Source organism: Propithecus coquereli, unplaced genomic scaffold (genome assembly GCF_000956105.1).
Source record: "Propithecus coquereli isolate 6110/MARCELLA unplaced genomic scaffold, Pcoq_1.0 Scaffold68, whole genome shotgun sequence".
NCBI classification, from domain to species: domain Eukaryota; kingdom Metazoa; phylum Chordata; class Mammalia; order Primates; family Indriidae; genus Propithecus; species Propithecus coquereli.
Genome location: NW_012152840.1, coordinates 7,506,892 through 7,526,544, shown reverse-complemented (window position 1 = coordinate 7,526,544; position 19,653 = coordinate 7,506,892). Strand labels below are relative to the sequence as shown.

The 19,653-nt window shown below is 46.9% G+C and overlaps 1 protein-coding gene across 2 annotated transcripts in view; it reads left to right on the top strand.

Moving 5' to 3' along the window:
- ANXA13 (annexin A13) overlaps positions 1-17,646 on the top strand; it is a 53,877-nt gene extending 36,231 nt beyond the window's left edge. For both annotated transcript variants that reach the window (XM_012660812.1, XM_012660813.1), the window contains 8 exons: positions 555-725; positions 3,316-3,349; positions 3,455-3,534; positions 5,128-5,196; positions 6,100-6,201; positions 10,787-10,862; positions 14,466-14,578; positions 17,105-17,646. In XM_012660812.1, the coding sequence (XP_012516266.1) occupies positions 555-725; positions 3,316-3,349; positions 3,455-3,534; positions 5,128-5,196; positions 6,100-6,201; positions 10,787-10,862; positions 14,466-14,578; positions 17,105-17,224 (765 nt within the window). In that variant the 3' untranslated portion in view covers positions 17,225-17,646. The remainder of the gene's footprint in view (positions 1-554; positions 726-3,315; positions 3,350-3,454; positions 3,535-5,127; positions 5,197-6,099; positions 6,202-10,786; positions 10,863-14,465; positions 14,579-17,104) is intronic.
- The last annotated feature ends 2,007 nt before the right edge of the window (positions 17,647-19,653 follow it).

Below are 19,653 nucleotides of genomic sequence, written 5' to 3'. Positions count from 1 at the left end.
ATTTAACAAGATAACTAAAATGACTACACAGGTGGTCAGTTTTCCCAGGTTTATTCCTGTCACTCTCCTGTACTTATTAACAGTGCCCCCTTTCACGCTTAAAAGCATCCCAATTTGGATGACAAATTATCTGGTCCCCTTAGAGATAAAAGACCTCCATTTCAGTCCTTTCTAGCCAAATGTTTGGAGGCAAATCCTTCCTCTTTGGAGGTTCAGTAAATGGAAATAATGCCCAGACCTCTTCTGCCAGCTTTGCAGGGCTGTCTTGAAGATTGGCTGAGAAAGCTCCCTGAACCCTAAAATGTTCTGCAAATGCTGTTGTTATTGTGATTCATCCTCGAGGTCTCCAGGCCTAAGCAGGGGAGCTCCTCTCTGCCTCTCTGCCAGGCTTGAGGGGAGAGGGGTGGGCAGCCAAGAGCAGGTGCCTGGCTCACTCCCCGTGTGTCCACGGCAGCTATCCTACTGCCCCTGAGCCCTTGCAATAGTGCGAGCAGACACCGTCCCTCTCCTGTCCTGGGCCAGTCCCAGTCGCATCTCTCGCTGTCTTCCTACAGGACCTGGCGGAGGTGCTCAAGAGTGAGCTGAGTGGAAACTTTGAGAAGACAGCCTTGGCCCTTCTGGACCTCCCCAGCGAGTATGCCGCCCGGCAGCTGCAGAAAGCTATGAAGGGTCTGGGCACGGATGAATCTGTGCTCATCGAGGTCCTGTGCACAAGAACTAATAAGGTCAGTCCCAGCCGAGCCCCCAAGGGAGCGTCCACACACCCGTCAGAGATAGTTGCAGCCCCTAGAATGGAAACTGCTTCCCACCATTCTATCCATGGGGTGAGCAAGCGTCTAGGCAGAAACGTGTCTGCTTGGCCCCTGTGGGAGGGACATCTCTTCCAGTCTCCTGGAGGTCAGTATTGGTGTTGCTGCCCATGGCTAGACAGAATGGATCCTTCCAGAAGAGCTGTGTCAATCCAGCGTCTGTTTTTGTAAACCGATGCACAGTTTTGTGTGCAGGGGGCACGATTCTACTTTACCGCTCCCAGCCTGACTTTGTGGTTCTTCCGGTGTGAATAATGCAATAGGTAGTCCAAGCATGTTTGTGTTGCTGCCTTGGCCGTGACTGTCATCCAGCACCGAGTACAAAAAAGACTGTAAGGAGGCAGGGAGGTGGGTGGTGCTGGGGGATCTCAGCGAACACCCCCAGTGGCTGCCAGCACTGCCCTGGAGGATTCTGTGTCCTTCTATCAGCAGACATCCTGTCCCTTGGGCATGTGCCACCATTGCAGGCGCTGAAAAGCATTTTTTAAGGCCGAGTGGAAGCCCATTTGTCTTTGGTTCCAGGAGCCAGGAGGGCCAAGGAATTCATCAAGAGTAAAGAGGGTCCACAAATCATTTAGAGGAGACCCCCTCCCTCTTCCACGACTATCCATCACAGTAGAATGGGGAAGCCCAGCAAGGAAACTACCAGAAAAACCCAACATTCTTGAGCCCTCCCAGTAGGAAATAGGAGCAGTGGTTGGAGCAGACAGCAAGGCAAAACTGAAACGGCTCTGACGCCAAAATGGCACAGGAAGGCCCGGGTGCTGGCCACCTCGCTCACTCTCCTCTGCCATTTTTCCTGAAGTGCTGCTGGGATCCAAGCCACAGCTGCACACCTTTTCCCAAGCATCCCTGGTCTTCTTTTCTTCCTACAAGATAATAAAAGCCCTCCCTTTAGGATTGTGACTCAGAGGAGGGTTAGCACAGACCTCCCCCACCACCCCCGGTGCTATCTGAGGCCAAGAGTCACACGCTTTCCCCACCCAGCGTCAACCCTCCCACCCACCGGGCAGGGAGGTGGCCAATGCCAGGGCAGTCAGCACCTGCCTTTGTGAAAAGGTTATTTTTAATATTCTTTTTGTAATCTTACTTGACCATAGCTTTTCCCCTCTTAGCCTAGTTTCTTTAAGGTCCTAGCATCAACCAACAAGCAACGCCTTTCTTTCAATCAAATAGATCTGATGGTAAAGACAAGGAAAAGCAGCAGAGAGCAGGGGCCAGGTTCAGGCAGATCCTGATGGTGGGTGGCAGGAGGAAGGGGAGGGTGCTGCACAAACACAGGTGTCTGCATCCCTGCTTCCACCTGGCCTTCTCCTCCCTCCTGCCATCAGAGCTCAGCAGCAAGGCTCCTCACCTCTGTTCCCTGCTACCTTGTCCCATCGCCACCCACCGACTTCCATTGTAACCAGCTTGTGGACGATGCTGTGGGGAAAAGTCTGCTTTTAGAGACAGGGTCTCACCCCATCACCCAGGCCAGAGTGCAGATCAAAGCTCACTATAACTCTGAATTCCTGGGCTCAAGCGATCATCCGGCCTCTCAGCCTCCTGAGTAGCTGGGACTATGAAATGTGTGCCACCATGTCCAGCATATTGGTTTTTTTTTTTTTTTTTTGTAGAGTCAGAGTCTCACTCTATTGCCCAGGCTGGTCTCAAACAATAGGGCTCAAATGATCCCCCCGCCCTCAGCCTCCCAAAGTGCTGAGATTACAGGCATGAGCTGTCACACCCAGGGAAAAGCCTGCTTTTATATGCTGCCGGTTAAGGTGTAAACTGAGGCAGCTCCTGAGGCGGTCTACTTGGCACAAGACGTTGAGATATAAAGCAATTCCTCTCAGTACACACCCTGGAGAGAAACTTGCATTCCTGCACACAGCAAGTGATTTTACCAAATGAAGCCTTGTTTGAAGGAGAGAAACTGAAAATAACCTAAGCATCCATCAATAGGAGGCTGGCTAAATAAACTGTGGCTTATTATAGGATGGAACATTTTGTGTCCCTTTAAAAAACAGTAGGTAATTATCAACGTACAACCATAGCTGGATCTCTAAGACATCATTATTGAATGAAAAAATAAGTCAAAGAATGATAGGTACAGTGTTCCACTTCCTAAACACATGACAGGTACACAAACCAATTCCATGATATGTATTTTCCTTAGAATGTATATATGTACACAAATGCAAAGAAAAATACTTGGGAAGATACACACTGAACTTCTCACACTGGCTACCTGAGCAAGGAGGTGGCGAGAGAAAGTGTTAGCTCGGCTGTAATAATTCCGCTTTTAACAAAGGAGAATGTGTGCACTCCTTACTTGTGTGTTTGAAATGTTTGCACAGAGAGGGCCCCTCCACACCCCCAGGCCTGTGCCCCGACCCACAGGGATGACCATCTCAAGTGGAAGTCACAAAAGCGTCCTGTGCCTCTTCTCTCTGCGTGTCTCTGTGTTGTTCATTGATTAACTCCACCTTGGAGCACTGATTTTTTTTATTATTATCTTCTGCAGGAAATCATCGCCATTAAAGAGGCCTACCAAAGACGTAAGTGACCTTTTGTTCTGGCTTTGGATAAAGTATATATCTTTCAAAACACCTCTGGGAAACTAAAGAATCTGCTTTCTTCCCTCCTTTTTTCTTCCTCAAAAGTATTTGACAGGAGCCTTGAGTCAGATGTTAAAGGTGACACAAGTGGAAACGTCAAAAAAATTCTGGTGTCCCTGCTACAGGTAAGAGTAAAGAGGTCTCACCTACTTTGTGATCTTAGGAAATGATCCTTGGCCATGTGGAACCATAAGGAAAAGGCAATGTAAATAAACATTTCCTTCTTTTATTCAAAATGTCCCGTCGGCCTAGCTCTTGTGAAATTATTCCACTGGGATTTCTCCCATAATAACAATCTACCTAGTCAGTTGCAGTTTACAGTCGCTTTTTATTAATGAATTAGCTCATTGGGCATCACCTCCTTGTTTTGCCAATGAGGAAACTTAGGCCTGAAGAGGGTGGGGTAACCTGCCCACATTCACACAAGAGGTAAGACACAGCCCAGGAGCAAGAACCAGACCATCTGACCCCAAGCAGAGCCCTTCCCTCAACATGACTCTGCCCTTACTTCCAGGATTCACCCCAGGTCTAGGCCTGCAAGAACCACTGCAAAGAACTTGGCCAGGAAATCAGGGCTTTCAGAATTGGCCCTGCTAGGACATAGTCTCCCAGGGCCCCAGACAGACAGCATCTGTATTCTCGTTGACTCACCTTTATGAGCTTTGTGCATTTCCTCTGTTTTGTTTCTCCCAATGTGGATAGACTGACAGCAGAGAACAGGAGAGAATAGGTTTTCCCTTGCTGCATAACAAATTGCCACAAACTTAGCAGCTCAAAATTGTGAGATTTATTATCTTACAGCTTCCATGGATCAGGAGTCCAGGCATGGGTTAGCCAAGTCCTTTGGTCAGGGCCTCAATAGGCCGAAATCAAGGTGTTGGCCCGGGTGCTGCCATCTCATCCGAGGCTCAGGGTCTTCTTCCAAACTCACTGGTTGTTGGTGGATTCATTTGCTTGTGGCTATATGCCCCTGTCTTCTTGCTGTCAACCACAGACCACTCTCAGTGTCCAGAGACCATCTGCCCCTCCCTGCCACATGGCCCCTATGGGCAGTTCACAACATGGCTGTTTGGTTTCTTCCAGGCCAGCAGGAGCTCAGCTCTCTGACGTCTTCCATCTCTGAAATTTTAAGAGCTCTCCCAATTAGGTCAGGCCCACCCAAGATTGTCTCCCTTTTGCTGAACCCAACTGATTAGGGACCTGAATCGCATGTGAAAAAATCCCCTCTGTCAGAGAACATGATGTGATCACAGGTGTTACATTTCATCACAGTCATAGGTCTCACCCACACTCAGGGGGAGGGATTACACGAGGACGTGGGCCAGTGGGCCGTCTTAGAATTCTGCCTACCACAAAGTTGGAAACCCATGACCAACCCTCGGGTTCTTTCTCACTAGGACCCTGAGTGGTAAAATTTGATATTTTGAAACAAAGACTACTTTCTTTCCAATGATCTCACTCTAGGGGACATCACAGGTTGCTGTCAGCCTGCTCCGAAGTCAGTGGGGTTTGTGAGTGACTGGTTTCTACAAGAAAAGAAAAAAGTGTTGCCACAGAAGCTACTCTGTTTATCAGTTGTGCCCAAAAGATGGCAGCAAAGAGCAGATCTTGCTGCGTGGCCACCCCTCTGCAATCACCCCGTTCTCCGGGACTTTCTCTTTTTGCTTTCTGTAGTCAAGCAGGAACTCAAGTTAATAACAGTGTGTCAATTTTTCTAGGCTGATCGTGATGAAGGAGATGACGTGGACAAAGATCTAGCTGGTCAGGATGCCAAAGATCTGTATGATGTAAGTGTGTGGATGTGCCAGTCTCCACACATTCTTTTTTTAAAAATTTATTAGAATTATTTCCAGCAACTGTTTATTTCATGCAAATGAGAATTTCTTAGGAAATAAGTATAACCTTTAAGAAATAAAGATCTGCTTAGATCTTTATAGATCAGCGGTCCCCAACCTTTTCGGCACCAGGGACTGGTTTCATGGAAGACAATATTTCCACGGATGGGGGGCAGGGATGGTTTCAGGATGACTTAAGCGCATTGCATTTATTGTGCAGTCAAACCTCTCTGCTAATGATAATCCGTATTTGCAGCTGCTCTCCAGTGCTAGCATCACTGCCTCAGCTCCACCTCAGATCATCAGGCATTAGATTCTCATAAGGAGCGCACAACCTAGATCCCCACATGTGCAGTTTACAGTAGGGTTCCTGCTCCTATGAGAATCTAATGCTGCTGCTGATCTGACAGGAGGCGGAGCTTATGTGGTGATGCAAGCGATGGGGAGCGGCTGTAAATACAGATGAAGCTTCGCTTGTTCACCCGCCACTCACCTCCTGCTGTGCGGCCCAGTTCCTAACAGGCCACGGACCAGTATCAGTCCACAGCCCAGGGGTTGGGGACCACAGTTATAGATCGTGTAAACAGTGTTCATAAGCCCAAATGAATGATTCCTATTCTTATACTCTAGGGTTAACCACATCAGATCCATTTTGGAACAAAGAAGGGTATAAATAATATAAATAAATACGTGAAGTATATTTGTGAGTTAGAAGCTTAAAGAGCGTAGGCAACCCATCTGACTTGTATTCAGTGCATGTTTTATAATTTCCTGCAAGGGAAGCCTGGTCACAGCACTATGTATTTCGTCTTTTTGCAAAAGTCTTTTTCAAAATGTTTGCACTTGACCCTCAAGGCAGGGGAAGGCCGCTGGGGCACTGACGAGCTTGCCTTCAATGAAGTCCTGGCCAAGAGGAGCCACAAGCAGTTGCGAGCCACCTTTGAAGCCTATCAGATTGTGAGTAGTGAAGTACTGGGGCGAGAGAGTTCACTGTCTTGAGCTATTTCCAAAAGAAGCCAAGGTCTGGGATATGGACCTGGGGGATCGTTTGCAAGAGTAGTCCTCAACTGGGGGTGATTTTGTCCCTGCCCACAAGGGATATTTGATAATGTCTGGAAACATTTGGGGTAGTCACAACTGGGGGTGGTGGGGGAAGCAGTGCTACTGGCATCTAGTGGGCAGAGGCCAGGGTGCTGCAAGACATCCCACAGTGCACAGGGCAGCCCAGACCGAAATGCAGCACCAAGACCGGGAGAGCTGCCTTACGGCAGAGGCCGGGGAAGCAAACAAGTATCATGTTCAGGGGCAAAGCTCTAGCGTCAGAGGGTCCAGGTGCAAATCCTGGTTCTACCACTGGCGAGTGACAAACCTCGCCAACTTCCTTTGTAAAACCAGGGACCATCAGTATCATCCTCACACCCTGACAGAGTTATTTTAAGAGTTAAATAAGATAAAGGCTCAGAACAGTAGCCAGCATGTGGTGAGTATACAAATGTTCGCTATTATTACTATTCCAGCTTACAGTTGGGCTAACAGTGCCTACCACTCTCAATGCAGATGTGATACACCTCCAAGATATGCTCCTGAAAAGATGTGTATCATTTATTCTCTAATCCTATGATAAATTTAGGCCAACAAGGTGTGTTAGCTATTTGAAGGCACTTAGCAGTAAGTCCTTCTCTGAAAAGCAATCTTTAATTGCAAAAGGCCTTTAGTGGAGTATCAGATTTTGGGGGGCCTCCTAGTTTATATCTGTAGAGTGACACCCATTCAAAGCATTTCTATGCCTTGTATCTCATTTCAATTTCACAATAGCCGTTCACAACGTTCATAACGTAGGCTGAACGGCTATTGTGACCCACAACGGCTGGACAAGGAAAGGCTGTTGAGTAAGCAACCATCTGTAACTCATCAGGACCACACAGCAAGTCGGTAGCAGAAAGTGGAGGAGAACTCCAAGATTCCCCAGCCTGAGCTCCTACCTCGGCTGGAGCTGGCTGATCCTCCCTCGAAATAGCATTTCCTATGTGCCGCCAGCAGATAAAAAGACAATAAAGCTTTGGAATTTTATCATTACTGTATATAAGCCTTTAGGGCCCACTGCTTTCATATCATGCCCAAAGTCAGCATCAAAGGCAGCCAACCCTGCACTCGCCTGGTCTCTGTGCCTGCTGAGCAGCCTCCGAGGTAGGGGACTTCTCCATGACCAAGATCCTCTCCCATGTGACGGGGCCTCAGATGGACTTTGTGGGTACATGCGAGTGTGTGTGTGTGTGTGTGTGTGTGTATCAACTACTGACTACCTGCAAGGACACTCTCTAGGCCAATATCTCAAAGTTGATCCCAAAACAGCAGCATCAGTATCATTAGAACCTGTTAAAAGTGAGGGTTCTCAGTCTCTACCCAGGCCTACTGAATCAGATTCCCTGGTCTTGGGGTCTTGCCATTTGTGTTTTAAAAGGCCTTCCAGGTGATTCTGATGCATGTTATAGTTTGAGAAGTCTGCTCTAGGGTGACTAGCTGTATGACCTTGGCAAGTTATTAGAGGTTCTGTGCCTCGGTTTCCCCAACTGTAAAATGGAAATAATAGTACCTACTTCACAGGATTAATAAGGATTGAATGAATTAGCAGAAGTAAGCACTTAGTACCTGGCATGCAGTAGGCACTCAATAAACATTAGCAGTTGTCAGGAGTCTCCTTATGTGAACCAACACTGCCAAAAATCGAAGTTAAAGCTCAAGTGCATAGGAAGATAATCTGTGGATTTGATGATTCTTTACATGAAACCAGCTGTGAAATGCTGTAATGCTATCTATTCATCCGTTCCAAAAGCCTTGCACAAGCATTGTTCATCTTGATCTTTATTGTTATTTTTTAGTTCGCCCTGCTTGTAGGACCCAGGTTTTCTGATGTCTCTGACCAAAAGCACAGAGATGCTAGCGCAAGATCACTGGAGATGCGGCGCAGGTTTTCCTGGCGTAGAGTCGAATTTTACTTTTAGACACAAAACCTCAGGGTTTTGCCATTTATTTGCTCTCTAACCCTTTGGACACTCTCAGCAACCCCAGGCCAAGCGACAGAGCTTCCCAAACAGCTGCATCATGCGGGGCTATTACAGTCCCCAATTTTACCAAATGTGAAAGACTTACGTAGTTATAAAGCCAAAGTAAGTTCCCCAAACAGGGCTCAGCACCAGCAGCAGGTACACATGCCCACAGCTGGCCTTGCTGCTTCCCTGTCATGTCCTCGTCACTTGTCCCCACCGCTGTGCGCGCTCCTCAGCCCACTCCAGAGGCTTCAGCCCTTTAACTGCTGCTGTGAAAGCAAGAGCACAAGGGCTCCGCTGTGGCATGCTGTCCATTTGGGGGAATGGATTTTGAAAGACAAGAATGTCTCCCCCATTCTTCTAACCTCCCTACAGGCATTGCTAGCTGTTTACCTCGAGTCTTAGATTCTTGTTTGGAATCTACCCTCCTAATGTGCTTTTGTACTGAGATCAGAAAGCCTCGTTCTGTCCAAAGAGCCCTTAAGAATGAAGTATTCCAGGCCGGGCATGGTGGCTCACGCCTGTAATCCTAGCACTCTGGGAGGCCGAGGCAGGTGGATCGCTCAAGGTCAGGCATTCAAGACCAGCCTGAGCAAGAGCGAGACCCCGTCTCTACTAAAAAATAGAAAGAAATGATCTGGACAACTAAAAATATATATATATAGAAAAAATTAGCCGGGCATGGTGGCACATGCCTGTAGTCCCAGCTACTCGGGAGGCTGAGGCAGAAGGATCGCTTGAGCCCAGGAGTTTGAGGTTGCTGTGAGCTAGGCTGATGCCACGGCACTCACTCTAGCCTGGGCAACAAAGCGAGACTCTGTCTCAAAAAAAAAAAAAAAAAAAAAAGAATGAAGTATTCCTGTAACCAAAGTGAAAAGCTTGCAAAGGACAGACCCGCTAGCTTGGGCCAGTCGATTGCTTTCAGATTGTGTGTTCCATGAGCCATAGAGCCACCTCGGTAGCTACCAGGAGTGGAACGGGGTGGGAAGAGAAGAGGGGCCAATACTACCTCGTTGTATCATGTGAATAGCGCCCCCTGCCGTTGTTCAAGGAGGAGACATGAGAGGGCAGGAGCACGACACTCGTGCCTGGGCAGGGGTAAGGAGCCCGCCACCTGCCCCCAGCATGGCTCTGCTTTTCTGCTTTTATCTATTTTCTAGGCTGAAATGCTACAGAAAATTGAAAAACCCTGTCCTAGCATGGCGTCAACAGTAGAAACAGAAAATGGTTTAATGTGAGGATATTTTTTTAAGTAAACAAGACCTGTGTGAATAAAATGTCCTCTTGAAGTACAATTTCAGTCTATACAACAAGAACTCTATTTCTCGGAAAGTGATACCAGTCGCTTCCAAAATACCAACTCCCACATCAAACCCAAGAAAGGCTGGGGGCCACTAAGGAAGTGACAGGATTGAACCCTGCCCCACTTCCTTCTAATCCAGTTCCCACTGCCACACACCACGGCCTCTAGGGACACAAACAATGCGAGGAGACCAAGTACCGGGGCTTCGTTCGGTCTGGCCCTCCTCCTCCCAGATATTGTGCTTGCCTCGCACAGCATCTTTTGTTTACCTGTGTTTTCAAAATAAGCTATAATACATAAACTCTACTGGTATGAATTCAAAGTCCCCAATTCTTAATAGAATCAATTGTGTCATATCCTCAAAAGACAATTTCTAAGAAGTTTCAGTATTTCTAAATGCTTAACTGTGTTTCCTCAAACCCTGCAAAGCACTCTGCTTTCTCTTTATTTGCCTGCCCTGAGCTTGGCCCAGGCAGTATTTGTGTTAAGGATAGTCACGATTTACTCTGAACTTCAGCTTCTGTAAATATTTGGAAGGGAACCCAGTGTGTAATGCTGTGCAGAGCGACATGTGAGCCGGTGGTGAATATAGGATCATTTGGAATCACCCCAGAGTGAAGAAAGTGGCATTCAGATGTGGTCAGCCCCCCACCTTCCCGCCCTTGCAGATCCACCCTTTCGGGAACTTTAGATCAAGTCCTCACCATGAAGTTCGCAGCCCTTACTTATTTCACCCAAACTGTAAGTGACTGAGAGTTCCCAATCCCAAGGAGATGAGGGAGGTGCGGATCAGATTATTATAGCTGCAGCCTGCCATGACCTCAACACTGGAAAGAATGAACACACTGGAAACTAAAGTACTACATAAATATAAAGAATTGTTGTGACTGTGTATATTCATTGTTCCCCCACTCCCTAATTTTACAGTTGAGGAAACTGAGGCCAAGGGAGTGGCATTGCCGGGAGTCAAATCCATTAGCGATCAAATCTGGACTAACTCGGCAATGAGGCCGCCTCTCGGATGGGTGGCAACCACCCCAATCCTGCAAGGCAAGAGTCAGGATAGGAGTTCCTTGAAGCCACAGGACTAAATCTGGAAACATTTAGTGCTTTTCATAAGTGAACAACCCCAAGAGTGCCAAGGCCAAAAGCAAACCTGAAATAACGGCTGGCCTTTGATTTTTCTCTCCAGCTCATTGGCAAAGACATAGAAGAAGCCATTGAAGAAGAAACATCAGGAGATTTGCAGAAGGTCTATTTAACTATCGGTAAAGTAAAGTTAGGAGAGTCTCTGTCTTAGGTTGGGCTCCCTGGAACCAGACTCAGGCAGAGGTTTGCATGAAGGAAGCTTTTGGGGAGCCATTTGGGAACAACGCTACTAAGCAATATTGGGCAAGGGAGATAGTGAATGTGATGTGGTTGCAACGGGGGGTTCGCCAGTCCCACAGGGTAGCTCTGAAGCTGGGACGTCCAAAGTGGAGTGAGGGGGCCAGGCCCTTGCACCCCACATCAACCAGTCATTGCAACTTTGGGTAAGCCAGCTCTCTCCCTTGGAGGGAGATTCCTAGGGAGGGAATCAGCTGTGAGCAGCGGCAGGCAACCCTTGAATGAGTGCCTCCATCCTGAACAGGGCATCTGGTGCACACCACAGTGTCCACTACAGTTCCACTAAGATCACGGGTCCCTGAGAGCAGCTGTCAATAGCCCGGGACCATTATCTCGTTTTAGGTAGCCTGATGGCTCATTGGTTTCCTTTTCCATTTGGTTCCCTTCAAGGTTTGCAAAAAATGAGGTCTGTTTAGAAAGAGCAGAGGGAGACGAGATCTTGGCAGTCCCAGGCAAACCCCAGGACGTCCTTTCCAGGTGTTGCCTGAAGGCAGGAAATAGCAGAGAGATAGGCACAGGGTTGTGTCTGGCAGGCTCTTTTTTCCTCTCTGCAAGCCCTGGAATGAAGGCTTTGTCCATTGTCCACACTCCTGGGTAAGGAGTCCAGGGCACCATCCCAGATGGCACAAGAAATGGAGAGACATACCCTCAGAAGAGGAAGAACCAAACAAGCAGCGTTGGAAGTTAAAAATGTGCCCCAGTTGCCAAACTCCTTTTTTTTGGTTTTTTGGAATATTTTTTTAACAATGTCAGCAATTGATTTTTTTAATCCACCCTCATTTTGCATTCAAATTAGCTGGACCTCTACTGCGATGCGCAGAGGTCTAAATGTCCCTAGAGTCACTGGTGGGACACCCTAGGTACACACACAAGCCCTAGTGTAGGATGACTGTCCTTACTTCTTCAAGGAAGAGTCTCTTAAGTGGATGGAGGGGTCTGCACATGGCCTGGTTCTGAGGCTCCAGACCCTTGCTGTACGGCACTCGCAGTGCAGAGAATCAGGAAAACACCAGAATGTAGTCAGAAGATGGTAATACAGCCATTCAATGATTTAACATTTTTCAGCACCTGCCTGGGCCCAGGGGTTGTGCTAGGTGTGAGGATCAGAGGTAAACAAGGCCCAGTTTTTGCTCTTAAGGAGCTTAAAGTCCAAGGTGGATACACACAAATCAGCAGATCAGGCTAAAGATAAAGATAAAAAACAAACAGACAAAAAGCAAGGAGGATACAGAAAAAGGAAAAGACAAGTCCCTGGGGTTGGGACCATGAACTGCAGGAGTTGATGGTGCTCCAAAAGTAAAAGTGATTACAAAGGACCTTGATGGCTGGGTGCAGTTGCTCACGCCTATAATCCCAGCACTTTGGGAGGCCAAGCCAGGAGGATCACTTGAGGCCAGGAGTTTGAGACCAACCTGGACAACATAGTGAGACCCCATGTCTACAAAAAATTTAAAAATTAGCCGGATGTGATGGTACATGCCTCTCATCTCAGCTATTCGGGAGGTGGAGGCAGGAGCCTTCCTTGAGCCCAGGAGTTCAAGACCATGGTGACCTATGATCGTGCCACTGCATTCCAGCCTCAGAGACAGAGCAAGACCCTGTCTCAAAAAAAAAAAAAAAAAGACCTTGAGAATAAACCACACAAAGAAAATATGACTTTATGATAACTATATTTTCTAGGCATTTCCTACCATACTCCCACCTAACTCATAACAGTATCTAGGAGGAGGGGCTGGGGCCACGCGACTCCCACCCCTTGCAGCCTCTGGAGCAACAGTTCTCAGAGTGAGGTCCATGGACCTCCTGCATCAGAATCCCCTGTTGCAATACAGTCTCCTGGGCCCCACTCCAGGTAACCCGCTGAGAACCTCCAGGAATGGAGCCCAGGAGCCCACACTTTTACAAGCCACTCAGGTGATTGTCTTGTGCTCAATGAAGTTCAAGGAGCCCTGCTCTGAAGGCAAGGAGGAGCAAGATACAGAGCACACGGCTGGCTGCCCTTCCCTCCCCTGGCCACGGACAGTTTATCCCACATCTTCCCTAGCCACCCTCACCTAAGCTTTTGAGGGATTCCTGCAGCTGTTAACAACAGAGCTTGTTCCCCAGGCATAGAATATATACAGCAGAAACGTGGTGAGTTTTCTTTCCAAAATATAAGGAAGAAGGAACATCAAGAGAGGAGACCCTATGTAGGTATGACACACGCTGGCTTTAGGCAGGCAGTGATTTCAGCATCAAATAGTGCTGCACGGGAGAGCATCTTCAGGAAACCTTTGTGGAGGTTACTAGCTCACATGATCTGGTGACCACAGTAAGTCTCAAATATGCTACTTCCCAAGGTAGCACGCAGGTTCCTGCCACTACCTCCAATCCAGCAGCCCTTGGATTGTTCTTAGGAGAAAGGGACCAGACGTTTTGCTATGGGCTTTTCTTTCCCACTGAAACTCCAATGGCTGGCATGTGGCCTATAAAAGGAGACTGACCACCCCCACTCTGCTCCCCTAATCCTGCTCCTCCCCCTTGCTCATAAGCATCGATCACACAGGCAATCACCTAGGAAACGAGAGCCCCGTTACAGGACGTATTAAAGTTGCACATTTCACATTTTATGCTGAATTTATTACTTATTATTAATCCCTAAAATCAAACAATTCTAAGTGTCCTAGAGAAATGTCAACAACCTAAAGAGTAATGTGTTAGTCTAGATGGATCCATATGAGCCTGGGAGGAGGGAGAGGAATAATAATCTATTCCCAGGAGTGGAGATGCACCCTGACTCCTGGTGGATGAGTAGAAACCAGGCTTCATTAAACTGCGGGTAGATCAAAGCTGGCAGGCAAGGGAGGGCCAGAGAAGAGTGCGTAGCAGCATCACAGGGAGGCCATCTTCAGAAGGGATCAAACACTTCATCAAGCCCACATCCCAGATCGCAAACTAAGAAGATCGTGGGGAACCTGGAAAAGATTCAGAGATGAGGCTCACAGAACAAACCGAGTGAGGACAAACAAAGGGTAGGAAGGTTGTTTGGCACAGGAAAGCAGGCCACGGTCCAACCGAATACATTTCCGAGATTATGGAGTTTTATTACTGGAGGTTGCTGGCCAATCTGTTTCCCCTCAGAACCCCGCTCCAGCACCAGAGATTTCACTTAGATATGAGGAGTTATTTCTGCTGGTGAGAGCTGTGTGCTTTGCAGGGAGAGTCCGAGGCCGCCACAGCTCCCCTCCTCCAGAGGCTCTTCAGGGAACAGGAGGGGGTCTTATGCATCTGCAGTGGCTGTGACCCGGCTCTGCTTAAAGATCCCAGGTGCCCTGACCAAGGAATCTTCCAAATCTCATTCCACAGCAGTGTGAAGTCAGCTCCTTTCAAACCTCTGCCCCATCATTCAGTGGGTTCCCAGGGCAGCCAGGTGACACTCAGAGAGTCTCCATGTCATTCAAAAAAACGTAAAAGCCTCACATTCTCTTTTCCCCTGCCCCACCCAGTGAGATGTGCCCGGGACCTGGAGGGCTATTTTGCTGAACGTCTGTACAAATCCATGAAGGGTGCGGGGACGGATGAGGAGACGTTGATTCGCATCATTGTGACCAGGGCCGAGGTGAGACGCACTCGACTCCAAAGAGTCTGCTTCAACTTCTCTTTTTCCCACCACTGATGTTATCGACAAATAGTTTCTATTAAGTGCCTATTTACAGAAAAAGTAAAACACAGATGGCCCCTGCCTTCCCGGCATTTGTAGAAGACATTGTGCTCCGGTTCAATCTGTTTCTTTTTATGAAAATACAATAATGATCGTTGCTTCTATTTCTGTCCTGTGTGGCTCCGGAGAGCTCCTGGCGGGTGCAGAGGGGACCCTGCAGAGCCGTTCTGAGGGAGAGCAGCTACGCACGGCTCCACTTTACGGAAAGCAAAACAGACACCTAAGGAGGGCACCCAGCTGCAGAGACAATAAGCAAACGATTTTCTAACTCCAGAGCCAGGCCTTTACGTAGTCAAACACACCACAGAAGCACGATTTTGCACAAGAAACACATCAGTATGAGACAATGTTTCTCAACCTTTTTTTAAAAATTATTGTTCCCTAAGGAGCCTTTTCAGAAACTTTGTTTTCCCTAATTGCCACACCCCCAGAAATGTTAACACCACAGATAATACTATATCTCTGTTTATGGACCATATGAATGTCAGTGATTTATACATAAAAAGGTTAAGATTTGTTTTTACCCCCTAAGAACCAATTTTCGCCCCCTCTGGAGATCATGTGTATAAGGAAAAGAAGGGTTCGGTGGCCAAAAGCTTTGGCCCAGCTCTCAATATTCCCAGCTAGTGCTTTGAGGTATAGGGCCACAGACAGAAGGGGACACAAAATAAAGGGGACACGGCATGTCGTCTGCAGTAGGAGAAGCCTTGGAGAATGAAGTGAAACTAAGCGCTCGAAAACCACAGACATCTCCCCTTAAACAAATGTTCAATGAGCGGGGAGAGATACCAGCCCAAATTCTGATCCATGGCTTCTGGACAAATAATACTTAACATCTGACACTGTTTTTAAATATAACTTCGCAATGAGACAGTTCTTTCATTTTTATTTCTATTCCTGGAATTTCTCCTCCTCCTCCTCCGCTACTGACCTTTTTCTTTTTCTATTAAAGTGCATTTCTCCCTCTCCTCCCTCTTCCCCTTTGCCAGTGTCTCTGCTGCTCTCCCATAGTTTCTCTCCTCTCTCCCTCCCTTATCTCTCCAGGTGTCTGCCTTCTCTGCGTCTCTGTCTCTGAGCAATTCCTCAACCCCCAGCCAAAGTCAGAGAGGTCCTGAGGGTCTCCAAGGGGGCAGGTTGGCAACAGAGCAAATCCCCAGGGAGATTGGATCCACCCAGAGAGAGGGCTTGTGGGGGTTCTGGGCTCACTCTGACACAGACCATGGAGTGTTTTATTCCAAGGTGCTCTGTCCCACCTCAGAACTGACCACATGCCCTAGGTCATCTCATCATGTGGACAGTTTCCCCAGAAGCCTTTAGGCCCAGCTACATATAATATTAACAGTTTGGCTGGATCTCCTAATCCCCAAAGCCACATGGTACTAGCACAGAGCCCTAGGACTCCACCTCCCCCAGCACTGGGCAGGCAGCCAAGCAGGGGGTACCCAGGCCAGAGGAGAGAGGGACAGACTCCATCCCCTCCTGTAGTCTCTTTCCCCTGCTCAGCATCCACTTCAGACCATTCCCCACACGCACGTTCTCCTGTTCTCACCTTCTCTCTCTCTCAGTCCAGCTTCTAACTGGGGCAGGAGAAGAAAGAGCCAGATACCTGAGCCACACTTTGTAGGTGTGAGGTGCAAGGTACAGTCTAAACCAAAAAAGAAAAGAAAAACTGCTGGTTAAAGGGAGCTCTTTGCTGCTTTTATGAGACTCACGATGTTCTATCTGGAATTGTATCTTTTCTGGTGCAAGTTCTCCCTTACTAGGTTGTAAGAATCTTTTGGCAGAGCAGTCTTTCCATTCGTTTTTCTCCTGAGTCCTGTCCTCACTTTCAGGACTTTGTTTTTTGTGGGTTTTTTTTCAAACTTTCAATGAATTAGATTCAAAATAAGTCCTACAAATTGATATCGATTTGAATTTTGTTGACTGGCATGTATATCCTCACTGATCAGGATATGAGGGGGAAAAATGCTTAATTTCAAGTCTCTGTGTTGACAGTTTTCTTAACCTTATAACCAGGAGTCAGCCAGCTAAAGCCTGCAGGGAAAATCAGCCCCACTGCCTGTTTTTGTATAGTCCTGCTACATAAGGATGATTCCGTTTCAAATATTAACTAACTGTAAAAAACTCAAAAGAAAAAATATTTTGTAATGCACAAAAACCATAGGAAATTCAAGATTTAGTTTCCATAAATCAAGTTTTGATGGAACATACCCACATGCAGACACCTCTGCAACCTCTGGGGAGCTGAATTCAGCTCTCCATTTCTCATCCACAAAATGGAAATAATAATATTAATAGCTCTGCCTCAATGTTTTGGCATAAACGAGCAAAGGAGTGCAGTGTAATGGGTTTAGAACTGTGCCTGCTGTTTATGGTGAACACACTATAATGTTCTTGTCCCCATTGTTGTTGTCTTTCCTACAGGTGGACCTTCCGAGGATAAAAGCAAAGTTCCAAGAGAAGTATCAGAAGTCTCTCTCTGACATGGTTCGCTCAGACACCTCTGGGGACTTCCGGAAACTGCTAGTGGCCCTCTTGCACTGAGCCAACCCAGAGCAATAGGAACACAGGGAGGAACCACCTTTGTCAAGAGCACATTCCAAATCAAACTTGCAAATGAGACTCCGGCATGAAAAACCCTCAAGTGTCCTGGTTTATTTTCTTGGCAGCTTAAGCAGTGCAGCCAGGCCAAGCTGTTTAAGTTGAGGGCGGCCATGTCAACATGCTTGGGCAGGTCACCTTGAATGCTAGCTTAGCTTAGCAAGTATCTGAGCTCCCTCTTAACTTTCCTTTAGCATAGTAACTGAATGCTTTCTAAGCACAAATGAAATCAGCAGTTGATGAAAAAACTATGCATTTGTAATAGCATATTTAGAAGACTGTGCATCACACAGAGGTGTGTATGTTCTGGGTAAAGATTGCATGGTTAAGGTACAGGAAAGACAAAATTAAACCATTTGTTAATTTTCCTTCTGTATGTTTAATTTATAAGCCTCAATATTAATTAAAGTTGTGGATTTTGTCTCCATTAGCCACTTTTCCAAAGGCTGGCTTAATTAGTTTGGGCTCTTGTCCTAGAAACATATGACTTGTGAAATTCAAACATATTTGGGAAATTTAAACAATTACATTTATTAATCACCAAGGACAAGGAAACAATTCACTTGCTTATGTGAAATGTAACTAAGGGTAAAATCCCTAATCTGCTACCTGATTCAATTGGGTTTTCTCACTTCTCTAAACATTTGATTTACTTGAGTCTTCCTTCTGATCTTCAAATGTAGTTAGGCTGAGCAAAGTGCCAATAGGATCAAGGTCAGAGGTCTACCTCTCAAGCAGATTGGTTCTGCACCAGTAGAATTTCTGTTCCAAGGTGCTGGTTCATAGCCACGTGTTGCTAGACGTGGAGGGATCTGTAAAGAGAATCTGGACCCTTGGTCCAATAACCATAGTTACCATGCACTGGATGACTATTTGTGCCTGTACTACCATGTGGCATAATTTCATACTTAATCCTTCCCACAGCTCTATGAAGTTAATATTACTCCCATTTAGCAATTGAGGAAACCGAGACATTAAGTAACCTGGCTAAATTCATTCGCAAGCAATAGTATTAGGATTTGAATCCAGGCCTGGCTGACTCCAGAAATCACGCTACCAATCACCTTTCATGGAAAAATAACTTGAAGTCCATGGGAATGGATCTGTATTCATTCACCTGCTTAATTCTCTACTGTTTGCCAATCACTGTGCTGGGCTCTGGGGGTACAGAAATAAGTAGAATACTGATTAACCCTTGGGCAATTCGTTCCCAGGCCAATAATGTAGACAGATGTCTCCTTTATTCAACAGAATGCTGTAAGTGCATTAATAAGAGATGGTAAAGGGCTCTAGCCATGAGCAAGAAGAGGGAACACACAGCTCTGCATGGGGGAGCTGGGAAACGCTTCACAGAGATGCACTTGTGCTGGGTTTTGGAGAATGCGTAGAAGCTCTCCAGAGGAATAGAGGAAGAAGGGCACAGGCAGGGGCTCAGAAGCGTGAGTGAGCAGGATGTGCTCAGGAGGAGGTGAAATCCCCTCTCCTGGGGCAGAGATGTGGTGAAAGGAAGGAGTGGGCTGGGGAGGTAGGCAATGAGGTTGCTGAAAATAGGTTTGGATCGCATCAGCGATGGTTCTGCCTGCCAAGCGTGGGTTTGGTCCTTTGGGCTATGGCAGTCACTGGAGATGTTTGAGTGGAGAATGTGACCAGATTTGGACTTGGGAAATCACTTTGGTGGTCTGATCAACATAGAGCAAATAGCCCCAATGCTCAATCTACAGATGATGTCTGGGATAGATGTCATGTGTATCTTTTGGGTGGCTATAAAATGGTGATTGACAAATTAAGATATTACGTTAACATAGGTGTCTTCAGCATCCTTGGTTTATCTACCTAACAGTCATTGTCATCCTTATGAGATTTAACACATAAAAAGTTATTTTCTAGAGCCAAGCTCAGTGACATAATATACTCACGTTTACTTATTTGTTGCCAAAGTTGGTCTTTGCTTTTATAACCAGAAACAAAACAACCTGTTCTTGGGATCTGAACTCATGGTAAGGGCAGAAAAACAAACCGATGGCCTGAAAATAGATCTATTAAAAACAGAAATAACTTGAGATTGCTAATGGCCATAATTCACATGAGGAAGAGTGAGAAGGTATTTCACCGGTGAGAAACTGAGACAGAATAAGACAGAGATGCAAAGTCATTTGCTCGAGGTTGCAGACGGGAAGTGCCAGGGCCAAAACTCAGCACCAGGTCCCTCTGACTCCAATGTCTGTGCTTTTGCCAGTCTTGCTCATGGTCCATGAATAATTTTGTCAGAAATTTTGCCGAGCAAGGCATGGAGGTACCTCTCTCCATGGCTGCTGAACACTGCTTGTCGCCTGCCAGCAGGAGCCAGTGTCTATGTGAGTGGCTGAGGTCTG